Source organism: Falco punctatus, assembly GCF_963210335.1.
Source record: "Falco punctatus genome assembly, chromosome: 1".
NCBI classification, from domain to species: domain Eukaryota; kingdom Metazoa; phylum Chordata; class Aves; order Falconiformes; family Falconidae; genus Falco; species Falco punctatus.
Window position 1 is genome coordinate 96,734,486 of NC_137580.1, and position 23,069 is coordinate 96,757,554.

General features: G+C 58.4%; 1 protein-coding gene across 15 annotated transcripts in view; it reads right to left on the reverse strand.

The window, feature by feature from the left end:
- Window positions 1-23,069, reverse strand: part of NCOR2 (nuclear receptor corepressor 2) — a 252,056-nt gene that overhangs the window by 44,716 nt on the left and 184,271 nt on the right. For 14 of the 15 annotated variants that reach the window (XM_080369506.1, XM_080369505.1, XM_080369503.1 and 11 more), the window contains 4 exons: window positions 17,563-17,687; window positions 16,462-16,634; window positions 13,385-13,447; window positions 3,834-3,976 (listed from right to left, as the gene is read on the reverse strand). In XM_080369506.1, coding sequence (XP_080225632.1) covers window positions 3,834-3,976; window positions 13,385-13,447; window positions 16,462-16,634; window positions 17,563-17,687 — 504 coding nt within the window. The remainder of the gene's footprint in view (window positions 1-3,833; window positions 3,977-13,384; window positions 13,448-16,461; window positions 16,635-17,562; window positions 17,688-23,069) is intronic. The other variant, XM_080369504.1, reaches the window with a different exon arrangement.

Genomic DNA, 23,069 nt, shown 5'->3' on the forward strand with positions numbered 1-23,069 from the left:
CTGTGGTGGACACGGAAGAGTCTCTGCCTGGGACCAGGCATCTCCCATCGGCACAACGCACTCTCAATCCAGGCAATTACCAGTGAGGCCACAGGAAGGTGCCAGGACCATCTGCTATGGGCACTTTGATGCTTCTTTTGTGCCCCCTCAGCCCATGGGGACTCTGCTCTCTCCCTGTCACCACCAGGTATTTCTGCAGGAGCACCCAGCAGTCGGTGCCACAGGAGCACACTGCCCCACCAAGCCCACCGAGGACATGTGCTGTGCACAGCGAGGACACCAAACCCTGCAGGAGGGGTCACTCCATGCCTGCTCCTCCGTGCTGCCCGCTCGGGTACCCAGTCCCCTGCCAGACCCATCGTGCTGATTCCCAGCCTGGCAGAGAGGGGCAGTTCCTCCCCCACCCCCCCCCTCCTGTCATCCCAGGCAGTGGGTACTGCCTCCTGCTGCTCAAATTTACCAGAACCATCTGTCCTGGAGGAGGAGACGGAGATGCCACCAGCCCCCAGGCGTGACATCTCTCTGGCCTTCTGCCTCGTGGGCAGCGCAGCCATCCTGACAAAATCTGGCCTCTCCTTGCACCCACCACCTGACTTGGCAGCAACAGCCAAAACAGCTTCCAAACCCCACTACTGACATGCAGCCACCGTTACAGGCACCTCCTGTCAGCATCAGCAGCCTCAGCCTGTCCTAAGAGCAGGCCCGGGCAGTCCCACACTGGTGTGACACAATGATGCTTATCTGAGACCGCATCAGGACAAGGTCTAACCACAGCGTGACTCCTGGGCTCTGCCGTGCAAGCAGCCAGCAGTGACGGGACTGCAGGCAGGACCCTCTGCCACCACGGTGAGGAGGGTTCTCCAACTCGAGAACAAGGCTCTGCACACCAAGGCAAGGCAGATTTGTTCACCCTCCAGAAGAAAAGGCCACCAGGTTGTCCTCCTGAAGCTCTGGGCAAAGCCAGCACCACCCCAAAAAGCAAGGAACTGAAGAAATGTTGCTCAGAGGGGTCCAAAGGATTCGGTCTCCAAGCAGGACCAGGACCAGCACCAGGAGCAGCCCAGGGGATAACTCACCCATCTTTGCTCCACAAGCCAGAACAAGCCCCAGCAGCCACTAGACCAAAGTGACAACCACACCGCAAAGAGGTCCCAGTGAAGGCAGCGCCTCGTCTCCAACCACTAACAAAAAGGGCAGCTCTGAGGACACCGTGTATCCCATGTCCCGCTTTCCTTAATGCCCAGATTAGAGAGCACAGCATGCAGAAGGTCAGGGATAAGTGACGCTGATGCCTGGGACCCATCCGAGCCGCTCAGCATGACATCAAGCCAAAACACACAGCGGGGCTGATAACGCGAAGCCTCAAGGTGGCCTGACCCTGCCCAACAGGCTGCCTGGCCCAGGGTGCAGCCAGCTGGCAGGGACACCCAGATCCACGGGGGAGCTTGCAGAGGGAGGAAGGTGAGGATCTGCGGCACCCAGCCCCGCTGAGCCAGGACCGCAGCGGGATCCCTCTCCTCCAGCAGGCTGGAGAAGGGCAGTGTGAGCACCAGGCATCTCAGGGGAGAGGGGAAACGGGGCTCCGGGTGCTGACACAGCCTGTGCGCAGCTGCCCGGCCCCTCTGCGCTCTCTCCCCAGGGGAAAACCTCTTCGGTCAAAGGATGGGTCTTCAAATTAAACCCCCAAGCACAGCATGTGGGACTTCACGGACTATGCGGGCTCTAGAGAGGTGGAAAAGGCGCGTCACCGTGCCAGATACCTTGCCTGTCGCAACCCAAACCCTTCTCCTTCCTAACGCTGGATGCTCCCCAGATGCTCAGAGGGAGCGTCCCTGCGACCCCACAGCTCCTTGGGCTCTGGCCAGCCAGGGTTTGGCACCCAAGGGGACAAGGGACTGCCAGAACACCCGGCCCCATGCCACCCAGCACTGTCCCAGCATGGGGAATAGGGACATGCTGCTCCACACTGCGCTGTGCCACCATTTGGGGACAGAGGGACCTTGCCAGGCTCCGCTTCCCATCCCACACCGGTCACTGCTGCCTGCCCGTCCCTGCAGCTCCTCCGAGCTGCCTGCACGCTGCTGAAACCCGCTGTCACACCTACCTGGAAGAAGAGGCTACAATATTAATGAGCCCCATTTGGGAAACTAATGAGATCTCCTAATTAAGTTTGCTCTCATCAAGCATGAGGAAGAAAAGCAGAGCCACTGCGTTTCCCTGCACACGATCAGCGATAGCTGGTGGTGGGGAGGTCAGGGAACAATCTGGGGATGTCACGGCAAACCTAGGCGATGCCACGCTGCTCGCCACGTGCTTCCTCCGCAGAGGTCACAGCTGACTAGTGGTTACAGGGTGAGATTTGGAGGCTGGGTTTGCTCGGGAATATATTTAGGAGTCAGGAAGGAAGGTCTATGGCAATTTAATCTCAGTTGTTCTTTTATTTTATTCAGCTTTCTGGCATCTGCTGTTGCCACAAAACAATACAGCACAATAAATAACAGCTGAATGTTCATTGTTCTTCTCCACAACCGAATCCCATAGGCTCCAGTGCTCAAAAACTAAAATGATGATGCTGATATAAACTGCAAGTGAGAGTGAGCAATTAGACTGGAGAAGTCTAGTGGCTGCCTTGGAGGGACGGATGCAGGGAAAAATGTGGTTCTGCAGAAAAACACTTCCGTGATATAATTTCTGCAACATTAGGAAGCAGAGTAAATTAATATACACCGGCTCCACTGCCAGCTAAACTGTATGATCTTATTTCAGATTCTCCCCAGTAATGAACAAATGATATCCTTCTACCGTAATATTTTATATTCAGAGGGCTTGATGCACATTTCATTCCAGTCTTTTTATCGGTTTGGGGGTCTTTATATTGTTTGCTTTGTTTCTAAAAACAGTTTGCTGAAACATGGGAACACAGGAGTGTCTCTGTGCATAGAGAATTAATAAAAAAGAATCGCCGATGTCTTCTGTGTCTCTCATTCCTATAGACTGACTAGGATATTAAATTCCTGGGTGAGTCATTGAATGTTTTCCTGTCTTTCTTTCTACTCTTGCTGTAATAGCTTGCTTGGAGAGATTCCTGCATTGAACATTGTCCCTTGCATTTTCAAAGTACCCCTTGGGGTTTTAGCCATGTGAATTTTATTAGCCAGAAACTGGGAACCCCAGGATACTCTACAAATGAAATAATTATATTCCTTAGTTGTTCTTAGCAGTCCAGAACACCAAACAAGCCCCACTTCATTCACACCCTGCACCACGTGCCAGGAAAGAAGCAGCTTTAGCCCCTTCTGATGGGGAAACTGAGGCACGGAGAGATGCGTGCATCTGCTCACAGCCCTGAAGACAACCAACATCTGTGTCGAGACCAGCCTTTCCTCACGCTGTCCTAAACCCCTGAATTTCTTCGGGGCCAGTGGGCAGTTTACAAGGTAACTGTGGTACCTGCAGGGGTAGAGCCTGTGGCCGAGCCAGGATCTCCACTTGCTGGGGTGGAACAGCACAACCTGGCCAGCATCGAGGTATGTGTGCGGCCAGGACTGAGCTCATCCTGGCCGACGCACTGCAGCCCCGCTCCTCCTGCTTCTTATCTCCCCGTGTACCAGCCACGCTCCAGACACCCAGGCAGCTCCCACACAGCAGCTCTCCCTCCTCCAGACCTCCTGGGGAGGGATGGGTGGAGAACCCTTCCCTGCACCACTTCCCGCTCCCCAGTCCCCAGAGCTTTCACTCCGAGATGATAAAATCCTGCCTCAGCTGCAGGAAGCATGCAGCTCTCGCTAGGGAATATCTACGGTGCCTGGTGCGGGCTGAGACGGGGCGCTCACCATTTTCAGTTTGTGCTGCTGTAGGATCTCATCCAGGTTCTGCCTCTTCTTGTAGTTGAAGTAGAAGTTTTTGCACTGCGACACGGTCTTGGAGCCCACCATCCTGGCAATGGCCGACCAGTTCCGCCCATGCTCAAGGAGACCTGTGGTGGGAGGCAGGAGAAAGCAGAAGGGTTTAACACCAGATACGCTCGCACAAGGGCAGCATTATCCACGCAGGATAGGAAACAGCCTCCGCGCAAGCCAAACTTCACAGGAACAATACGGTCACTAGCACCCGTCTGAATGGCTTCCTAGGCCAGGGGATGACCTACAAGAGCCTGTTTTTCTTTCCAAGAGGAAAAAAGACACTATGCTGACCGCCTCCAGAACAAAATACGCCCCACAGCCACGTCTCAGCCAGCCACCAGGCAGCCAGGAGGGCGAGTGGTGCTGCCTTCCCTTTCGGACAGCTGCAGGAGGCACTGGCGTGTCCGCGAGAACTTGGGCCAGCAGCTCTCAGCCCTTACTTCATGGCAGCAAAGGCTCTTTCCACCCTCCTGTGCCCCAGTGATGACTCGGGGTGACTGGGCAGTTTGGGGGGCTGGAGCACCCAGTGCTGTGATGGATGGGGAGGCAGAGCCTGGGCAGGGAGGTGGCAGCACCCAGGCACGAAGCCCAGATGATGTCCCAGGCTGGGAAGAGGCATGCCGGAGGGTTAGTGCTCATGAGCAAAACCAGCTTCCCAGGTCAGGCATCATGCCAAGGGCTGGAAATCCTGGCCAAACGGTGCCACCCAAGCACGTGCTCCTGACAGCGCTGGGGCAACTCAGCAGGGTGGAGGAGGAAGGAACAAGTCAGCACCCCATATGTCTTTGCGGTCTCTGCAGGGGTGCCTGGGCAACCCCTGTCCCACAGCTGGAGGTGGGAGTCACAACCGCAGCCCAGAGACGGGTGGCACCCTTGTCCCTCCATCCCAGGCTCCAGCAGCATCGAGCCATTCTGGGAAGCAACGCCTTGCTGCCTGTAACCCTTCCCGGCACGTGGCTGGTCCTTCCTGTGGGGCCTGGTGGGGCTGGACCTGCCACCAGTTTGTAGGATGCTGTCAGCCCAGCTGGGTCATGCCGGCCTGGCTGGCTCCTGGCTGCCCACGTGATGCCATCATCAAGCCAACAGCTCCCCTGTTCCTCCCCTGCTCCTTGTGTAGGGCACAGGGTGGAGAAACTATGAGCCCAAGGGCACAGTACTGCCATAGAAGGTGACTTCAAGATGAAAACCAGCAGGGAATGAACCTGCTAAGAGCATCTTTCTCTTTTGTTAGGGGTTTTTCCACTCAGAAGCCACCAACCACAGAGCCTGGGAACAGGCACTGCCTGGGCGTCTCTGTCATCCATCCCCAACCCCTCCCTGGCTGCTCTGATGCCACGGGGCGTGGGACCACAGGGCTCCCCTGCATGACTCCGCTTGTGCCTGGGTGCTGTGGCAGCTGTGCCCCAGCCCCACTGCCAGCCGTCAGCCAGGCTACAGCCATGTGGCACCTCCCAGCCCCAGCTTAGCCCTAAGTGCCAGCCCAACCTCTGCTTCAGCCCAACAACAACCTCCCTCCGGGACCGACAGGGCAGCCACAAGCGATCGGAGCCCGAGGGATGCACCAGGATCCATGTGCATGGCACTGGGGCTGTCGGTATGTCTGCGTTGAATAGATGGCACCACATACCCCAGAAATGAACCCCCCCTGTCCCTGCTTCCCAGGTCCTGGAAAAAACCAGGAGTACCCAGCACAGCAGGAGTTAACATCCAGCCAGTGCCTGTATCCTGCCCTGTCCCAGCACCAGGGCTTATCAAATTGCATGTAAGAGGCAGGCATCACACAGCGCTGAGCACCACAAAAGGCTGTGGAAAGCCAAGAAACAAGTTTGAGCTTTAACTCTGCAACTCCCAGTCTCGCTTCAGCCAAACCCACGACCTCTGTCACCCTGCTGGCAAGCTGGGACTTCTTCAAAATAATAATAAAGTAAAAAAAAGGACGTCCGGCCACCAACTGCAAGAGATAACGAGCCAGGGTGGGAGTCCTCCCCCCGCAGTCGCTGAAGGCTGCAGGGGAAAACAGGACAGTCCCATGTCACAACCCATCCCCTTGTGTCACAACCCATCGCTGCCGTCCAAAGCAAACAAGCTGCTGGGCCCCCTTCGCCCATCGCCTGCCGGTGGCCGGGTACCAAGTGTGACAGCCGGGGCTGGAACCGTTTGCTGTGCCCTGGGCAAAGCCCCGAAACACAACCGCTGGCAGTGGGCAAGGCGCTGTGCCACCCAGCAGAGGGGAGCGGGACACGGCACGGCTTGGCGTCGGGGGGCGATGGATGCCAGCACCAGCGGTGCCCAGCACGGTGGGACCTTTGCAGCCGTGGGCGATGGCACCTCCTGGCTGCCCCTTCCCCTGCCCAGGCTCGCTGTGCTGCTGCCCACCGGGGATGCTGCTGGAGGAGCTGGCAGGTGGCCGGGCAGGTGGCCACGTCGGTGCCGGGCTCCCAGGGTGGAAGGTGCCAGCGGGGAGCCCAGCACCCTTCTCTTTACGTTAAAACCAGAGCGAAACAGCAACACCTGCTTCCCCACACGGTAACGATCTGCGTGCTCGGGGAGGGACCAGCTGAGACACCCTGGGACGCACTGGCAAGCCCTCGGCTCGCCCAGCACCCCGGCTCCATGAGCTCTGCCAGCCTGGCAGCCCCCAGCCCCTGCGTCCCCCAGCATGCCAGCCCACCTCGGCACGGCACAGCACTGCACGGCCGTGGTTCTGCAGTGCAACTGAAACTATGACTAACTGAGTTATCAGATCTGAAGGCAGGCTGTGCTGGCTGCCTGGGGGGGGCTCGGGGCACAGGGTCTGCTCGCAGGCACACAGCTACGCGCACCCCTGAGGTTAACCCCATCCATCCTTCGGACCCCAACGCCTGACTTACGTGCTCCGGGTCTGGCTCTGGCAGGCAGGGAGCGTGCCTGGAGCGTGCAGCGGGCGGGCTGGGAAGGACGTGGGCGTCGGGGCACTTCTTCAAAGCCCCCCTGGGCACGGCAGCCCACTGCGAAGCGCTGCGAGTGCTCCGCTCACACCCTCCCCACGCATTTTGCTTTTGCTCCTTCGCAGCAGCCGGAGACAGAGAAGAAAGCAAAGCCGGTTCCTTAAATCCTGGGGGCGAGAGGATTGCAGAGCCATGGGCGGCCGAGAGCCGCGAGCGAGCGGGCACCGAGGCTGGAAACCAGGTCACAGGCGGGAGACTCCTGACCTCGATGCCAGAAGTTGGTGGGAACACATGCTCCAGCCCCAGCGCTCTTCCCTCCGGAGCGAACGGCGTCCCCCGCGCCTCTCCTGCTCGCTGCCGGAGCCTTCCAGCCGCCTGCAGCCGCCGCTGTTAAGGTGGATGGAAGCGCCTCCGGTATTTTCTCCCCTACCTCACCTCCTCGCTCGGTAGCTCGGGGCTACGGGGAGGCTGTGCAGTTTCAGGAGATGCCCAACGTTGCCAAGAAATAATAATAATTTAAAAAACAACGACAACAACAACAACAAAAAAAAGAAGGCAAGAGAAAGGAGCAGCCGGCTGCGCGCTGCAGCTTCGCTCCTGCCAGCCCAGGGACGGGGAGCCGGTGCCGTCGGTATGTGACGAAGCAGCGAGCGAGCTCTAATCTGTTCCTCTGGCTGACCCGGGGCTCGTTGCATCTGAATGTGACCTCTAGACAGAGCATTAATAACAAACGTGGCGCTGACCCAAGCTGACAAGGGGTGCGGCCGCTTGGCACCCGCTGCCGCCCTCCCTCTCTCACTTTCTGTCTCCCTCGCTCTCGTCTGAATGTCAGCGGCAGGGGGAGGGATCCAGGAAAACAAAGCTTGGCTAATAGTTTCCTCCGCTCTCAAGTGAATCAAAGGCGCTTTTCTTTGGGGACGTGCGCGCCGGCGAGCGCGGTGCCACACTGGCGGGATGCCGTGGCACCCTGGCACACCTCGGCCCTGCAGAGGAGCTGGGGAGAGGCTTGGCAGCGGTTCCACCACGGGCGGACCAAAGCCTCAGCTCCGGTACCGGCACACGGAGGCTGGAAGGGAGAGGAGCCCGGAGAGTGTGGCAGTGTACGCCGGCAGGGCAGTGTGGTGGGCGATGCCCTCCCTGCGCCCCCGCAGCTCTCTGCGGTGGTGGGCTTTTACCAGAGCTGTTCCAAGGCTCCGCGCGGCCAACCTGCTTCACCCAGGGCTCGTCGAGGGTGGAGGGAGCCCCTAAAAGGGTCCCTTAATGGGAGCTCGTGTGGATTAGCTGATCAAGGTCACAGGGGAAAAACTAACTGACCTCATTTCCCTACGCCCAACGGTACCTGGTGTGATTCTCCATCCCCTCTTGCACCCACGCACCCTCTCAGGAGCGGGGATGGAGGCAGTTCTGACTACAGTGCAGCCAAAACGTGCCATAACTCCATCCTGGAGAAAGCCTGGCACTACGGAGTCAGCAACACCACCCAAGTCACCCCAAAAACGCAGTTGGTGTCGCTGAGCTGAATTAGCGCATCGCAGTGTCGCTTCCCCCCGCCGATCCCAGGGTGGTTTGCAGTGCGTGGGAGAACCAAGGCACAAGGTGAGTAACCCCTCTAGGACCAAGGAGCCGATGGGTGGCAGAGCCGGGCAAGCACTGAGCTCCTACGCTGGGCCAAGGCAGAGATGGCACACAGGGGACAAGCCCGTGTCCCCATAGGCGCTGGGGGCATTGCCAGAGGGACCATCGCATGGGCAGCCAGCTCGGTGGGCTCTCGCCACCATGACGGGTGATGCTCTCCCTTCCTTAGGAAGGCAACACCAGAACCAGCCTGCCCTGCTCCTGAGGGACCTCGCCTTCGGTGGTCTGACGCAAGCTCTGATGGCTACAAGGAAGCTTGGAGCAAATCCCCAGCAGCTTTCATACCCATCATGCCACCTCTCCGGAGGGAGGCAGTGCCACCAAACAAGGTGTGGGTGTGGAGCTGGGACCCCTCAGCATCCAGATCTCCCCTTCAGAGGAGCCGGTTGCTGGACCACTGCATCAATCTGCTGCAAAAACATCGAGCCCTGTGCCCCGACCACGGACCTGCCCAGCTCTCCCACTCCTACCACAACCCTCCTTTTGTGCTCTGTCCCCATCCTTTGACCCTGGCAGGGGATGGGAAGCCTCCCCCTGGGATGCCTGCTCCCCGAGAGGTGCCATCCCCTCCAGTCCAGCCAGCAACATCCCAATCTCCAGCACAAGGCAGCAAGCGCACGTGGAGCAGCTGCTCCCGGTGGGCCCAGCTCTCTCCCTTCACCTGGCTTGGATATTATCCCTGCTCCCTTATTGTTGAAAAAATAACACTCAAAATTAAAATGTAGGCTGTAAATTATAGTAATTACCCAACAGTTCCTCCTGACAGGCCTTTTGTGTTTCATTCACTGACACTCACTAAGCAAATCCTCACAGTTTGCTCCTACACGCTTGAGAAACGTTCAGCCAGCAGTGGCAGAAAGCGCAGCCCGGGGGGGCACGGCACACAGTGGCACTACGGGCACCATCCTGGGGGTACCACCTTGGGTAAGGAGCAGCAAAGCCCCAACCTGGGATGCCAGGGTTGGGATCACCACTGACCGCAGCCTCTTCCAGGGCAAGCGTGGCCAATTCATGCCTTGGACACAGTTTTGCCCTTGTGGCACCCACCCTACCCCATTCTGGTGATTTCCACCCTGTTGCTTCATGCCAACTCCACAGCAAAGATGCGGCTCACTTGGGGCGGGTGGATGGCAGGGCTCTGGCCGTGGAGGTGGGTGCTGGGGACAAGCAGCCCTGCCCTCGCCCTGGGCTCCCCTTGCACCCAGCCTGGATGGAGGGCACCTCAGTGGGAGACCCCAAGGCATGTCCCAGCCTTGGTGGGGGACCCCCAAGGCATGTCCCAGCCCAGGGCCAGCAAGAGGGGCAACACGCAGCGACCAGCACGTGCTGCAAACCAGCTTCTCCAGCCCTCATTTACTACCATCCCCAGGTTATTACGGCAGTAAATATCTCCCACCAGAAAAGGCAAGGCTCCAGCAGGAGTACAGGGGAGACGAAGGGAGGAAGGTACGAAGCTGTTGGCTTCCCAGCATCATCTGTGCTGCAGCCAGCTCCTTGTAAGAGCAACAGCTGCCCTGCCAGGAAGAAGCAATGGAGGAAAAATGGGAAGACCCACCAGCCCTACCTCTCCCTGCCCTTCAGCCAGCACCTTCTTAGAAATAACAGTGCCAACCCAAAGCAGGGCTGGGGGAGCGCACGCTTGTGCGGGTGTTCACACCTGCTCAGGCTCCAGAAGGATCCCGTGCAGAGACAGCACGCTGAGAGGCAGCTGCGCTCGAAAGGTGATGGGAGGTGGCTGGCTTCTGCCGTGGGCTCTCGTGTCAGTGGGTTTGGCTGGGCGTTCATTTGAAGAAATCAGTCTTTTTAAAAAAAAAAAATCCACTTTGGTTTAGTTTTGTGAACGGAATGGGACTGGGGAAAAAATGGTGCAGGTCAGTCCAAAGCTCGTCTGGCTTGCTGAGTTGGTTGTTGGCACAACTGAAAATCAGCCCTTGAAAGAATACCTTCGGCATCCAAGGAAATATTTTACATTTTCCCAAAATGAACTATTCAGGAGTCTTCATGGGTTATTTAATTCTCTGTCATCAGCTTTCCACATTTCTGCCCGACCCTCCTCTGCCTCATCATGCCGACTCCATCCCGTGGCCTCTCCGGCTCCTTGGCCTGGGAAAAGGCGCAAAGAACCCGAGGTTGGCTCTGCTGCAAGGACAAGGAGCAGAGAGCCCCGGCCAGGCGTGGGAGGACCTCAGGTGCACAAGGAACTGCCATTTACACGCCGCCTCTTTTACAAAGAACAAACCCATTTGTTAGACGCCAGGGGAAAACCCAGAGCCGGGCGAGAACAGATACCAGACTGTAAAGGCTAACAAAGATCACACCGAAACCTCCCAGTTCAGCGAGTTCAGCTCCAGCACCGCCGCGGCTGCTCTGCAACGCCGAGTGCGGGGAGCGAAACTCAGTGAAGGGGCTGGGGGGTCCATAAACCCACCCGGCTGCTCCAGGTTTGCTTGCAAACTCCCTTCCAGCCCACCTTTGTAACTCCTGCTGGCGGGGGCTCCTGCCGGCGCGTCCCCCAGAGGCAGGAGCTGCCTAAACGGTGCCTTTTCATGAGCCGCCCAGTCCCGTTGCCAAAAGCCTCTTTGCCCTGCTCGGCGGCACAGGCAGGCGGAGCGGTGGGCACTGCCCGCTCCCAACCTTGGGAAGCCAAGGGGAGAAGGGAAGGGATGGGGGGAAATCCTTGAGTAACTCTGGTTAATCACAACCTCCTGCTTTCGGGATCACAGCCGCAGTGCAAGGAGGCAGCACCAGACAAACACACTCCCCTGTCATTATACCAATCTCTGCACATTTTGACAGACTAGTGAATCAAAGTTTATTGCGTAATAAAAGTGTCATTAAGCAAGAACTTTCCTCTCGCTAGGTTTTCGTTCCCCTAGTTAACTTTAATAACATGGTACTCCCCTTTATTGTCTCTCCCAGCAGACGTGGTCCTGCCTTCTCCTGCTTGGAAACTCTCCGTGAAGTTCTGCAACTCCAGAGCAGAGCAGACGACTCTGGCTTCTCACTGTCCCCGGGCTGTTTGCTCTTACCTCTCTCAACAGAAATGACACGGGGTCTCATGCCACCAGTGCAACGCCAGGGGTGGGCGGCAAGGCCAGGCTGATCTCCCAGCTGGCAGGTGCTGGGAGCAAAAGTCACCACCCCCCTGCCCAAGCACCCTGGGGTGTTAGGGCTGACTTTCTGTATGACCCACATTTTTGCTTGCTTAACTCCCTGAACCAGCTGGCTGTGGGCTTTGACTGGTACCAGTACGAGAGAAGAGCTGGGGTGGCTGCGTCCCCATGGTGAGGAGAATGGTGCCCATGTCCCCAAGCCCCCCATGAGCGGGTGCCCAGGGCTGCCTCTGCCCCCTCCAGCCTCTGAGGTCACCCCCGGAGTTTCGCAGCTGCTGTGAGCTGGAAACCCCCATCGCGCCAGTCCCTGGAAATGCCAAACAGAGCCAGTTCGAAGCATTACAGCGGCTGCTTCCTGGCGAAGGGGAATTTGGCTTCTCTGTAGAAGTCTGGTGTTGCAATCTCAGTTTCCCAGGTTGTAATGGAGGGAAAAACATCAGCAATCGGGCTTTACACCAGCAAATCTCCCTGCCTTATCCTGGCCCCTGGGCTGGAACAACACTACGTGCTCCCACACTTCATCCTCCTTCCATGCAGGCTCTGGCAGCTGGTTTCAAGACTCCTTAAGCACACCTCCAGTATACAGCATAAAACAGCAAGAGGCACTTTTTAACAACCAGATGCAATCTCCAAAACAAAGTGGCGCTCAGAAAAGATCCCTCCAACAACCTTCCCCTGCTCAGCACCTGCTTGCCCTGTTACCTGGCCCCAGGCCAGTTTGCTTGATTAAAGTCTATCAATTAAGTTTTGGGTCTATAGAGAGCCCCTCTCAGCAACGCACAGGATTGGCACTGGGCTGTAAAAAGGGTTGGAACAGCTTAAAGGCGAGTGAGCCGAACGTTTTGGGATATCCACAGGCAAAGTAATCCAAGCCCACAGCCCCCATCAGCACCTGGGCAGCCAGCGCTCCAGAACATGTAATCACCGTCCCGGCAGCAGGTGCATTTTCCAAGCAGAGTCAAACCTGCTAACATGCCTGTTTGCGTTTGCCATCCCCGAACGGCACTCATTTCCATTTTAATTTCCCATTTACAATCCTCACCAGGCCAGGAGAGTCGGCAGCGATGCAAGTGGGATGCACGGGCTGGGGATGTGAGCTCGACAGCCCATCAACAGGACATGACTTTGGCAAAAAATTAAAGCAGCGCAAGAGCTGGCACAGGAGCGGCACGAGGAGGGGAAGTGGCAAGAAGGGCTGTGCTACACTCAGCACTTTTTAAAAACGGTCTCGGCAAAGGTTCTGAATCAGCTCCAGGATGTAAAGTCACCCCACGCCACCCACAGTCCCGGCTCTTGCGAGCTCCCCGACACGTGGCTGCGGAGCGCCGGGGTTCACCGTCCTCTCCCTAAATCCCAGAGCTGCTAATGCAGCAGACACTCTCAGCGTGTTTACAACAGATTGTGCCGGTATCGCGAACCTCCAGGGAGTGGGGCAAAGCTGTGCCTCGTGCTACAGACACCAGAAGCTGCAAAAAGCAACAGGCAAAGCACCTTCCCTATTTCCTACAGCTGGCTCCTGCCTCGCGGGACACACATGGGCCCTGGCCGCAGCCCAGAGGTCCCTGCTGTTGGCACAGCTCCTGGGGCCTGAGAGACCCAGCATGTCCCCTGTGCTACCACCTGCCTCCCCACCCCCACCCCCCCCAAGGCTCACTGGGAACAAACTAGCAGCAGGACGGGCAGAATCGGGCCCCGCAGCACCGGGCACATCACCCTGTGCCAACTCCAGCAGTCAAGACACCGTCCACCCTGGATTGCTGCGTTAGCTCCAGCAGAGCCGACAGGAGAAAGAAAACGAGTGGCTTACCTTTTTTAGCTGTCTCCATCTCCTCTTCAGTCCAGCGAGAGCTTTCATTCATCTCCAGAGAAGCTGGGAAGAAGGAACGGAGACAGTCAACCGCGAATGGGACACAGCAAGCCCTGCGAGCCCGGAGGAGATACCCAAACCCCCAAACCCCATCTCATGCCCTGTTCCCCGGAGGCACGACAAAATGCAGTGCAGTCGTGGTGCGGGCTCTCAAGGGTTTTCCATGCCACAGTTAACCCAAGCACAGCATCTCCCCCAGCCCTGGGGTGCGTCTCGGTGATGCAAAACCTCTCACTCTGGGACTGGAGATAAAGGCAGATGGCTTGAGGGTGGCAGCAGATTTCCTGCCGATCCGGTGCCATGCGCTCCGGCCCGCCAACAGGTACCCAAGATGGAGCCGACCGCGGCTGTGTGCTTTGGAGATGGCAGATACAGGGTGGGACCGTCACCCTTGGCGGAGACGGAGAAACAACGTCACCTCAGCAGTGACTTTGGCCGACAGCATCTGTTGAGGGAGTTGGCCCTGTCTGACTGCGGGCTCCCCCAGTGCCGTCACTGGGTTCTTGGACATCTCAGAGCCATTTCTAGCAGTAACAGGGGCTCGCCCGGAGCAGCACCCATCACAGGGGGATGCGCTGCTCCGGCTGGGAGAGGCAGAGAGGGGTGTTAGCACCTGGTGCTCCCCCTTTCCCCCACCCCAGGCATGGTGCTGGGGACACGGAGGTCCTGCATAAAGCCTTCACTATGTGCCAGCCCTGCTGGCAGCCTGGCACTAGAGCAAACCCTACAATAACAAACCAGGGTGTGAGTCAGAGGCAAAAAACAACTCGGTAAGGAAACAGATTTCCGGCTCAGGCTGCCAAGGGGTTATTACTCTAAACAACAGGGAAAGCATTATTTCAACAGTGATGAGAGATGTTTTGACAGTGTCCTTTCAAAATGGAAAACAGGCTGATGGGTTCAAGATAAAGGATACTGGTGAGGAGAGAAGGAAGCATCTTCCAAGAAGCTCTACAAGAAGCCGAGACCCCATGGGGGGACAATGTGGGCTCCCATGCCCACAGCATGAGGCAGAGGGATCTCCTTCACAGCTGGCTGAGCACAACTGCAGGTGTCACCTCCTGGAAGCCAGCGCAGGTCACGGCCTCCCCCAGTCACACAGTCCCCCCCGCCAGCCGTCGGCCAAGAGGGAGGGAAACCGATACCTCGCTGCTTCCCCTGGCTGCGGGCAGAGCTGGGGCCACCGCGCTCATTTACGTAAAAGCGAGTGTCCCCGATACGCTGTGCAAGGCCCTTCGCTCAGCTGGAGGATGGCTGTTATTGTATGGCAAAGAAATGTCAAAGAAACGGCCCGTTTGGTTTGATTAATAGTATTTACTGAGGTTGCACAGTTATGAAACAGATGCCTACAGGGAGCTCCGGCACGCTGCAGTTAAACCACAATACGGTTTTGTGTTGTTTTTTAATGTTCAATTGGTATTTAAAATGCAATAACTTTCTTAGCCAACCTAAATTAAAGCACTGTTGTAGAGACATAAAGCGAAACCAATTGCTCAGATATGTCACTGGAATCGATCCGTTCCCTTTTCCCAATTTAACACAGTCTAAAGTCTTTACTCTGTGTTCACAGTAAAGTTTATCAAGGACTCTGAGATGCTGGGATGAAAAAAAAAAAATCCCATCGAAGTTACTGGCATTATCTGCTGCTTCTTTGCAGCACTGCTTCACAAGTTTGAGAGGGAGAGCAGGGCTCCGTTGTGCTGGGAACTATTTATATCGCCTATACGAAAACAGAGTGCTCGCAATCAAGGCTTCAGCCAGTTGTCAGCAGAGGAACAGGGAGGCAAAACACCTCCGGGTGATTTATAGCACATGGAACAGAACAGGCAAGAAATTGCAGAGCAAGGAAACCAAGAGGAGTCACCCTGCTTTTATTTTTACCTGCCTTAAGTACCACGGTAATAATTTTGTATTTGGCAGAGTAGAAAATATAGGAAAATCAGCCAAATTCCTTGATGCATTGGCTTCTTCAAGTCAATACCCGAGCAGTTTTCCAGCGTGGCCACTACCCACACTGCAGATATGAGAGGCAGATGCACCCGACACGGGGCTGCTGCTGCGGCCAGGGATGCCCATTTTGCCCCAGCCAGGTGCAGCAGCCTCACATGGTGCCGGCCGGCTGCCACCCAAGGGCTGGCGCGGTCCCTGGGTGCCATGTCACAGGCAGCACGCTTCGCCTCACCCCCTCACTCTGAAGCTGCTCCCAGCCTCTTGCCGCTGCGCTCTGCCACCCTGCAGCCCTGCGCAGGCAGGACGGAGGACGGGCTGCAAAATCCCGACCCCTGCGCCTGGCCAGCTGCCTGTGGGGGAGCTGAGCTGGGGCACCAGGGACCAGTGCGAAAAATGCTGCTTGCTGGGCAAATCAAGTGCAACCTGGGGTGCACAGCGCAACTGCAGCCAGGGTGGAGGGTCCTGAGCAGCTGTAACCCGCTGCCTCCTCACCACGTCCTTCAGCTGCAGAGATGGAGAGGGACCAGCCCAAGTCCCATGGCTGGGGGTCACAGACCCCCCCCAGGCTGCAGCTGCTCGGGCTGCAGGCAAATTTGAAAAGAGAGAGGGCAGGAGAACCAGCAGGGACCCAGGCGAGCCCAGGAGGGCAGAGCAGGCTCCCGTGCAGAGGTCGAGGGTACTCGAAGCCTGAGCTGCTGCGGAGGGAAACATGCCTGTGGGTGCAGGAGGGACACGAGCCTTGCACGAACCCAGCCAACGTGCTGCTAAAACCGACGGCTTCCCTTTTCGTCTTTTGCAATACTTTCCCTATGAGGCTGTAAAACCCGCTAACACTCGGCCAGGATAGCCCAGGCTTGCAAATACCTCCGCTTTATCTGGGTGAACAGCTCTGGGTAATTTTTGGGATGCAGAAACCTCATTGCTGCCCCCCAAAACAGGAGGATTTCAGGAAGGAAAACACTCCTCTGTGAGCAGGGAGCAGAGCAGGGTGATGTCCCATCCCAGCAGAGCAGACACCCCAAAAGCCCTGCCAAGGCCCCCCCATCCCCATGCCCGCTGCTACCCACCCAGCTCTGCGCTCTGCTGCGGGGTGGCTGCCTCCTCGTTGTTCGCTTCATTTGCCATGGAGCGGGTGATGCGGCCCTTGCGCCTGCCCTGGCTGTTAGCGGTTTTCCGACCTTTGGAGGTGACAGTTTCTTTCTCATCGTTGTCTTCCCCAGATGTGTCATCGTTCTTGTCCCTGCAAAATCAGGGAGGGAAGAAAAAATTTTGTTGGGTTGGTCTGATTTTTAGGTTAAGCAATTATTTCTCTGCACATGTTTGGGGATGGTTGGTTGGGGTTTTTTTGTGTGTTAGTCTTTTGGGGGGGCAGGTCTGCTTTTATTTATTTTTATTTTTTTTTTTGCACACGCAGGCTCTTTTGCTGGCTGGATTGGCGGTGGGGGTGATTTGCAGTGGGGTTTTCTTTCTGCAGCTGGCTGCAGCTCCACCACCAAGTGCACGCAGAGACCTGACGGAGACAGGTTTAATACCAGACCATTCAAATTCATCCCTGCCTCCTCCTCATTTATCTTGCTGAAAGGGACCTGCTGGTAAATGTCTTCGCAGCCTAGATATAATGATGCCAGATGTTCTTTTAAACCAAGTATTAAGCCCATTACAGATAGCTAGCGGTCTGCGTGCCAACCTTTCCCCACCACGGCTCTGATGCTCCCCATTCGGTACAAGGGAGGCAGGGCTAGCCGCAGCCCTTCATCTGGGAGTGCTCACATTGACATCAATAATGCTAAAGGTGAAGCGCCGTGCTCGGCTGCGCCTGGATTGCTCCTCTGACTCCCAGAGGCTCTCGCAACAAAACAAACCGGAGGATTAGAAGGGCTTCGCTGGTTAATTTGGTTTATATATATTAAAAGAAAAAAGCTTATCAGAGTTGTTTTCCCAGTTTGGGAGCAGCAGGGGAGAGGGATGAAGAGGAGAACAGGCTCTGCCCTTCTGTCCCTGCAGAGGTGAGGTGGGCACACATGGTCCTGCACGGGGTCAGGCAGCCCTGGATCACGCCGTGTCCCAGCACTGCATCCCACCACCACATCCCACCACTGCATCCCACCGCCGCAGCCCCAACCCTCACTGGAGAGGGAGGCAAGCCAGACAGGGAGGGCTGTCCTTACTTTGTCAGTTCTTCTTTGTCATTTTCAGTTTCCTGCTTGTCTTCCTCCTTTTCTCCCTCCTTCTCCTTTTCTTTCTCTTTTTCATCTTTCTCTTCTTGGCTGCTCCGGGGCATTTGCTGCTGCTGCTGCAAAACAAGGGACGTAAAATAAAACAACCCCTCCGTGCTGAGGCGGATACATGGCAGGCAGCACCTGGGCCAACCTAAACAAACGTGTGGACACAATGCCGGGGGGCAAGCAGCCAGGAGGAGAAGGCGCTGCAGGCAGGGGACACGGGTAGGGCGTTTACAGAGACCACGGTGGCCAAGAGCTCTCCGGGGAGATCAGGGGTAGCTTGGGATCAGGCATGGCAGCCACACTCTGGCTCCTGTCCCAGGCAGTGGGACAGCCCCAACAGCTCCCCAGGGGTCGGGCAGCAAGCAGGGACCTGACACCGGGAAAGGCAGGGAGGTGAGAACAACCCCCTCCCCGTTCCCTGCAGCTGACCGCTTAGCAACATCAGTCGCGATTTACAGCTGGTGGGAAGCATTTTGCTGGAGCATGAAGGGACACCAGAGATGCCCCGAGGCTCAGTGATACCAAAGCTGTGATCTTTTTCCTAAGCACCTGACATGGCCCTCAGGGACATTTTATGGCCCTGTATCAGGGAGAAGGGAAGATGCCCGGCTCCCTGCTCACTTGGTGGAGGCCATGCACCCAACCGCCCCAACATCGCTGCTGCTGTCGCTCGGACTGAAGGCGCTGCGGTACCCGAGGGAGGGACACAGTGATAATAATAGTTCTGGATCTTGTTTCAACAGCTGCAGGAAGGAGGATGCTGGGGAGGCCTGGTTCCCCTGACCTCCCTTCCCTCTGGCAACCAGCACACGAGAGGCATTTCATAGAGAAGTAAAAATTAGAGACGGAAATGATTTATTAAACCATCTTGCTCCCAGCTAATACAAGGCTGCTTGCTCCAGGAAACCCATGCAGGCTCCCCCGGCCCTTGCCCAAGCTACAGGGCTTCCACCACCCCTCAGGAAAGGGTTCAGTGATGGGAAATTGCCTTAAAGTGGATTTATCAGCAGAAAGCAGGATCCCAGGTGGTCTGATCTGGCTGGCACGCAGCCATTCGACAAGTGCAGATGAGGTGTCCCCGCATCCCTTGAGCCAGCGGGGCTGGCCTGTCCCCCACCCGCAGGAACTGGGAGGCCACCTGGGACATAAGCATCCCTGCAGCAGTGGCACTGGTTGCCAGATAAACCCTCTGCCCCCACGGGCTAGTGCTAAATGACTATGGAGCTGTCAAAAGAAGCTTTGGAGCAGTTTAATGAGAAAGCTGCTGATTCTTTTGGGCCCCAGTTCAACACAAGTCCTTGAAACACAGGCACTGCCATCACCGAAACCCCGCCGACTTTTGGTTCTTCCTTGTACAGGGGGGAGGCAGCTGTGCCACCAGGACCCCCTCGGCAGCACATGCATGGCAGGCTTGGCCAGCCCCTGGGGCACCTCCGTGCCGGCACACGTGCAGAACACACCTGGAGCTCACACCCCCATCCCACCCCCAGGAACGGCTCTGTGGGATGCAAGGCTGGGAGGATCCAGGGAAAGGAAGCCGGGAAACAGTTGGGATGAGCACTCGGTCGCTTAAGATTTTCCAAAGTCCATAAATCTCTAAGCTTAGGGAACAGGCTGTCTCCTGCAGCACCTGGCCCAGCGTGCCAGGCACTGCCCTCGCCAGCCCCCAAATCCCAGGAGAAGGAGGGGGCAGCCAGCAGCTCTGTGGGACCGGGAGGCTGCCTGCACTGGCCACAGAGGAGCAAGGAGCATCCATCACGTACGCTTCCCCAACACTGCCCTGAACTCTGTGACTCCCTGAGTCACACCGTGGTGAGCCCCGAGGGTGGGTTCATCCCAGACAAACACCCACAAGATGAGGGCTGTGACCTCTGAGGGCCAGGCAGTGAGCAGGGCAGGCTCTGCCCAACCCCGCACCCACCCACATTCCCTTCACCCAGCGCTTTGGCAAGGGAGGGGAGCCCAGATGAGTTTTGCAGTATTTCTACCACCCTCGTGAATGTTTTCTTTTGAGGCATGGGGGAAACCCTGCATCCTAGAGATCCCAGCTCCCCAGAGCATAAGCTCAGCTCTCCTCCAGCCCTAAATCTAGCCACAACCACCAAGTCCCTACCCCAGCATCAGGCTGCCATGGGCTCCCAAGGGAAATTTCAGCATCATCTCATCTTCCCGCTCATTTGAACCAGGGGGCTATCACTCCGAGCAGCCATGGCAGCTCTTCCTCAGAGGAACAGGCTGGGACGCAGCAATGCTACCAAGCTCTCCGTGCCAGCCTGCAGAAGCTGGGCTGGAAGGGCAGGGAGCAGTGCGAGCAGCCGTGGTGGCTCATGCTGCAACACAGGTTCTTCCCCAGACCGGTGTCTGCCGAGCTCCGGCATGCAAAGGATGGGCAAACCCTGCTGGCCTAGCTTCAGCGGGCCACTGTGCACCCCTCTGCTCCCAGGGGTTTCAAGCCCAGCCTAGCCGGATGTCACCGTAGGGCTTCTCCCACCGCAGAGGAGCATCTCGATCCAAGGATGCCCTCTAGTGATTGCCCTGCTCGGGCCACGGAGGGTGCCCGATGCCAGCAGCCAGAGCCAGGCGGGTGCAGCACCCTGCGCACAGCTGCACAGGACATGGGTGTCAGGATTGCTGTCACCTGCCAGCCCTCCCTCACCCAAATGACATGCCTCAATTGGGCAGCATTGTCACCATGAGGGCACAGTGGGGAGCGCTGTCCCCAGCTCCACCCATGGCTGTGCTCGCATCTTCATCCACAGAAGACTCCCAGCCAAATGCCGCTTGGAACCCTGGCAAGCACACGGTGACGGCGTATGTTCAGTGCTACGGCGCGGGTGCACAGTAGGCCACCCCCTGGCCACCCCAGGAGCCACCTCCAGGGACGGCCAAGCTCCCAAATGCCACCTTACACCCCAGGGAGGGGGTACGTGCTGCAGGGCTGGCTGAAGCCCCAGAGCCGTGGGGGTTGAGGGGGGGGCACAGGCACCCAAGGGTCCCAAACGCAGCCATGCCAGAGCTCAGCTACAAACGGCAAGCAGAAAAGGGAGGTGGGACACCCATCAGGGACCAACCGCAGCAGCTGCCTCAGCCCATCCATGCTATGTGCTCTGCCCCAAGGCTCAGCTCGTGGGGGCACAGCCAGGACCCCCGCGCTGGCCAGTGCCCCACGCCCAGCAGCCAGCTGCCCCCGCAGGCTATTCTTAGCGTTGGATCGGGCCCAGCTCTGGATGATTCAAGGGACGGGACGCCATCCCAATGCGTGACAGGCCAGGAAATGCTTCCCCAGTGACCAGCCCATGCTCCCGGTGATTCAGGCTGCCCTGGTTAGAGGTGGGCCGGCAGGTGGGTCAGCCCGCGCCCACACCAGGGATGCTGCCAGGCTCCCAGCGAACTCCAGCCTGCATCCCTACACACACACACACACACACACACACACACACACACACACGCCCGGGATGAGGCTGCCCAGCTCCCAGGGGGAAAGCAGATCCGAGCTCCCCCACCTCGCCCAAGGCGGCCGGGGGCCGTGCCCAGGGCCGGGGGCCACGGCTGTGGCAGAGAGCAGGGCTGTCCCCTGTCCCGTCCCGTCCCCCCCCCTCCCGCCCAGGCCAGAGGCTGTGCCTGCCGGCCCGCCCTTCCTCCCCAGCATCGCCCGGCCCCGCTGCCGACACATCCTGTTTATTTCAAAAAAAGGGCCCGGGACACAAAGCACCCGCGGGATGCGCCTGCTCCGAGCCCCCGGCGAGGGGCGGCCTACCCCCGCCTCAGCCCCCCTGTGCCCCGGGAGGGGAGGGGGAGGAGGAGGGAGCCCCCCCCGTCCCCGCCCCCCGGCGCCCCAAAGCCCGGCTCCGGGGGCGCTGGGGCAAAGCCCGCTCGGGGGGCGCTGAGGTCCCCCCCCGCTGCCGGGCAGGTGGCGGCCGCGCTGAGCACGGCCCGGCTCAGCACACGTCCCGCCGCAGCCGGGCCCGGCGCGGGCAGGTGCGGCTCCTCCCACTCCGTTCACTTCCTCCGCCGCACACTGCCTGCCCCGGGGGGCAGCTCCCACCCCCCACCACCACCCCCCGCGAGCCGCCCCCCGCCCCGCAGCCCCCCGCACTCACCTCCCCGCGCCCCGCAGCCCGCGGGCGGCCCCTGCTCCGCGCCCCGCCGGCCCGGCGCGCTGCGCCTCCCGCTCTCGGGCTCTGAAGGTTTCCTGACGATTTGCATAGTTAAGCCGTAAACTAACCACAACATTCCTCTTATGATTTTGCAATCTGCTGGAATAACGTGGTCGCTCGAAGTCGAGTCGATGAATCATCATCTATAAACCACAGCTCTCGTCACCGGGGCTCTCAGTGCTGGCTGCAGCCAGCGTGATTAATCCGCCAGGATGCCAAATTAACCTACAGCGCAGGGTTATTTATTTTCCAAACTTGCAAACTGCCGGAAAACGACCACTCCTGCCATCCCCTCTGCGGCAAGATGTGCCGGAGGCTGTGCCACCGGTCCCTCGCTGTCCGCAGGGCATCCCCCCCGATAGCCACCGGACCGTGCACGTTGCCACTGAGGCACCCACGTCCTCCCCCTGTGCCCCCTCCTCACTCCCTGCACCCTCCAAACACACACCACACCACCACCGTAGCGGGCACGGCTCCGTTCCCCAGCCCTGCTCCTGCCAGGGACAGGCACAGCCACCATTTCCCAGCAATTCTCCCCGTGACGTTTAGCTGAGCTCAGCCCCAGCAGTCCTGTTCCTGCCACAGGGCCACCAGCTCCCGCCACCCCCGGCCACGCTGCTTGCTGGTGGGCACGGCCGTGGGGACCCACAGCAATGGCACTGCGCCAGCCCATCCCCGAGCCCAGGAGACATCCCTCTCTCTCACACCAGGTTTCCAGGCCAGATTGGCTGCACAGGGGATGCCATTTGGCTGCCAGCAGGTGCGTCACCTCTACTGCCATCATCACGGCTGCCCTGGGCCCTTACGGAAGACAAACACACCACAGAGACCACCAGCTCCGGTTTGCTCCTTACTTCAGGAAGGAGCAAACCACGAGCCCCTGCCCCTGCGTGCAGAGGGAGCCACTCGTGCCCGGCCAAGCTGCGAGGCAACCGCTTTGGTGCCGCTCAAGCCCATCCTGAGGTACCGCAGGCAGCCAGCTCCGGGGTTTTTGCTCGAAGGCGGCTTTGCAAGCTCACTGCGGCAGCGCAGTGACTCCTGCCAACCCTCTCCCCACCACGTCACACCAAAGGCTGCCTCGACAGAGCTGCACCCTGCCGGCATGAGCCCTGTCCCCTCCGGCAGCCGGGAGCGCCCCCCCGGCCGTGCCGCCTCTCCTGCGTGCAGGGCGCCAGCTCTTCGCTTCCCCTGTGGGTGACTTCAGATCAATGGCATTTATGATGTTCTCCAGGGGCACTCAGCTGCAGAGCAGGCTCAGGCCGAGGTCACTGCACGCAATCAGGGAGTTGCAAA